Source organism: Lingula anatina, chromosome 6 (genome assembly GCF_051362555.1).
Source record: "Lingula anatina isolate TDL-2025a chromosome 6, LinAna3.0, whole genome shotgun sequence".
NCBI lineage: Eukaryota > Metazoa > Brachiopoda > Lingulata > Lingulida > Lingulidae > Lingula > Lingula anatina.
The window spans coordinates 18,702,501-18,705,351 of record NC_141772.1 but is presented as its reverse complement, the minus strand read 5'-3'; the positions used below and the strand labels follow the sequence as shown (position 1 = coordinate 18,705,351).

Below are 2,851 nucleotides of genomic sequence, written 5' to 3'. Positions count from 1 at the left end.
TATTTGTAGATAACTTCGTTTTTTCGCCCTAACCTTCGGGACTCGCTAGGGAGGGTTCACATAAATGTTAGGATGTGCTCAGTTATTACTTCTTGCGCTATATGCAAGCTGTTTGTATTATTTTTCAGTAATGAAAAAAACTTGTTATTGTCTATCAGTGTTTTGAAGCTGTTGATAATGCCTGACTAACATCATTTCATTCTCCTCAGTATATCTTTTATAACCTCGATTCCAACTTCCCCTTTGTCGGCTTTTTGTACTATGTTGTTCAGCCTCCTTCTGAAGATGAGTGGAGCGTCCGGTAGAATATATTCCCTTAGCAGACGAGAGTTGTACGCCCATACATTTAGTTTCTCATTCAGTCCTACACAAGAACCATTCACGCATGGCACCCTGGAAACCACAAACGCAAATAAGCGTATAACTTGGTGGAAATTAACATGTATTTGTCATATAAAACTTGGAATAATAAAGCATATACTATTATAGCTAATTTTGAAAGTTTTATTTAAGTCTACATTATATAAATAAGGTTTAAATGTAGTTTTTTGACATAATATTAGACTAAAGAAAATGTTAAAGATTAATTTTAATAAAATGTTAAAGAAGGTTTTTGATTTTATTGCAACGTATCCCAAGTAGTAGTAAGGTTTACAAATAATTAAAATATTGTAAAAAAAAATAAATAAATAAATAAATAAAAAAAAACATGCATAGAGAACATGTAACTGGTATATGTGTATTTCTGACTTCAAATGTAAAGTCTAGTAAACTGATACACACATCAAAAGATGAAGAACGATCTACATGTACATGCACTGTATACCTTAATGCTCTCTTCTTTGGAGGCCCTTGTTTTGCGGCACAGTCATCCATGTTGTGACAATACATTTCTCCTATTCTAAAAGACGCCATATCCACGAGCTTTACAGTGTTGTTCACCATAACGAACTGGCCCATATTAAAGTCTCGCATTTCTACGGAGCCGTTTGGATGTTGGCGAGCAAAGTCCATTAGTTCCGCCACTTCATAACTGATCTATAAACAAATGTACAGAAACAAAGCAGAAAATGATGATGCAAGTACTCAATATAGTCTTTTGGTCAATTTTGATGCAATGTTACATGATATCTAAATCCCCACCAAATTTTAATTGTGTACTATACGTAGCATGAACATTCAGAAAACGTAACTAGCATTGGGCTTCAGTCCCTTGGGATTTTAATGTCACACAATTTCAATGCAAAATATGAAAAAATGAAAATTTCAAATTTCACAGAATACATTACTTTATTACATCAACAAAGAAAATCGCGATAGAACACTGCACGCAATTCTTTGTATACCGATCATGGAATAGGCCGGGGCACAATGCGCACGGTAACTCTGTATAATACGTAATTTCTATTTACAGTGTTCTTCTCCAAATACATGTAACCACATCATTTCAGCGACTGTCTACCGACTCCGTCCATCCTGGTGGAGACCTGCTGTAAGAGTTACTAGTTACTAGCTGCACATCTTGTAAAAAAATGCATTGGTTTTTACGGTATTAAAATAAAAGTGCCTAGAATTTTACATTTACAATACTTTCTCGTACACAACATTCCGGGTGGCAGAAGTAGGAGAGCAGATTTTCAATCTATTTTGAATGCTGTCATTAATTCACCTTTCCACATTTATTGATATAACCCCCACACACACATGTATATTTTCTATAAGTATACATAAAGTTAGATTTATGCACAATATGTCAAAGAAAAATCTTTAAAGAAAAATCCCACTTCATAGCGTTCACTTGTAAAACTGCGTTCCGAAATCGTCGTCAAAAGCCGTAAAATGGTGGCAGTTGCAAGAATTTGGCACTTTCTCGACATTGTCCAAGAGTTCATGGGTCGTTTGTACACGGTGTCACAGTACGAGTATTCACTGCAATCGAGATAAGCGGGACCAAAGATGGGCTTCTCCTTTCGTATTATATTCTATATAAACATCGGGACGAGCTTGACTTCTGTGGGTACTTATGCCGCAGTAATGACAGGTGGAAGTTGCCGCTGAAACTAGTAGCCTACGTTTCTTTACATTTCGTTACCTGTAGTTACTTGTAGTTTCTGTACATTTGTGTTACCTGTGGTTACTTCTTAGTTGACAATGTAATATACATTGAAGAATATAATGGCATAAACTTAATTATTTTCATTGATTAATTGCCGAGTTGTGATATAAAGTGTTTTTCATTACTTATGACTTTTACATACGGGACAAATTTTTCTGTCCATAATATAAATGAACAGCTTTTAAATTCCAAAATTTCGCATTTAGTAATATTAGAAATAGTTTTCATTTCTTATAGAATAAAAAATAAATTCACTTTATGTGTAAAATCTGCTAATAATTGGGACACCGTGTCTAAGTCAACAGAGCAGTTTTGTATCTAATTTCATTTCACTAAAATGATTTTTATGGCCGTAATGGTAATCAGTGTTCTGCAAGGATTGTATGTTGCTGTTAATTTTCTCTCCCATAGTATCTGCATGTATCGAAGAATGACATTATCCAAGGAACTGTTGGGGAGTCAACTCCAAGGCCCACATCCTTGGGAATCCTCGGAAGCTTACGAATGAGTGAAGTGTAATAACAAATATAAATACAAATTTGTAACCTCATTTGACGACGACAGGCACGATTGACCTCGGAATATTGGGCATTTTGAATTCTTTCACGACAAAACATTAAAATATACGCACGTTTGACCCCTATATGTTTGTTGTCCCAATCACCCGGAGAACTGCCTCATGCGATCTACATAGAACTAGGTTAATGGCATAAAAAGTCAGCGATCGTGCTCTAC

At 35.2% G+C, this 2,851-nt stretch overlaps 1 protein-coding gene across 1 annotated transcript in view; it reads right to left on the bottom strand.

Moving 5' to 3' along the window:
- The window catches only part of LOC106159765 (extracellular tyrosine-protein kinase PKDCC-like), a 4,250-nt gene continuing 1,399 nt past the window's right edge, over positions 1 to 2,851 (bottom strand). The window contains exons 3-4 of the mRNA XM_013536168.3: positions 827 to 1,038; positions 1 to 393 (exon numbers count right to left, since the gene is read on the bottom strand). Of these exons, the coding sequence (XP_013391622.3) occupies positions 192 to 393; positions 827 to 1,038 (414 nt within the window). The 3' untranslated portion in view covers positions 1 to 191. The remainder of the gene's footprint in view (positions 394 to 826; positions 1,039 to 2,851) is intronic.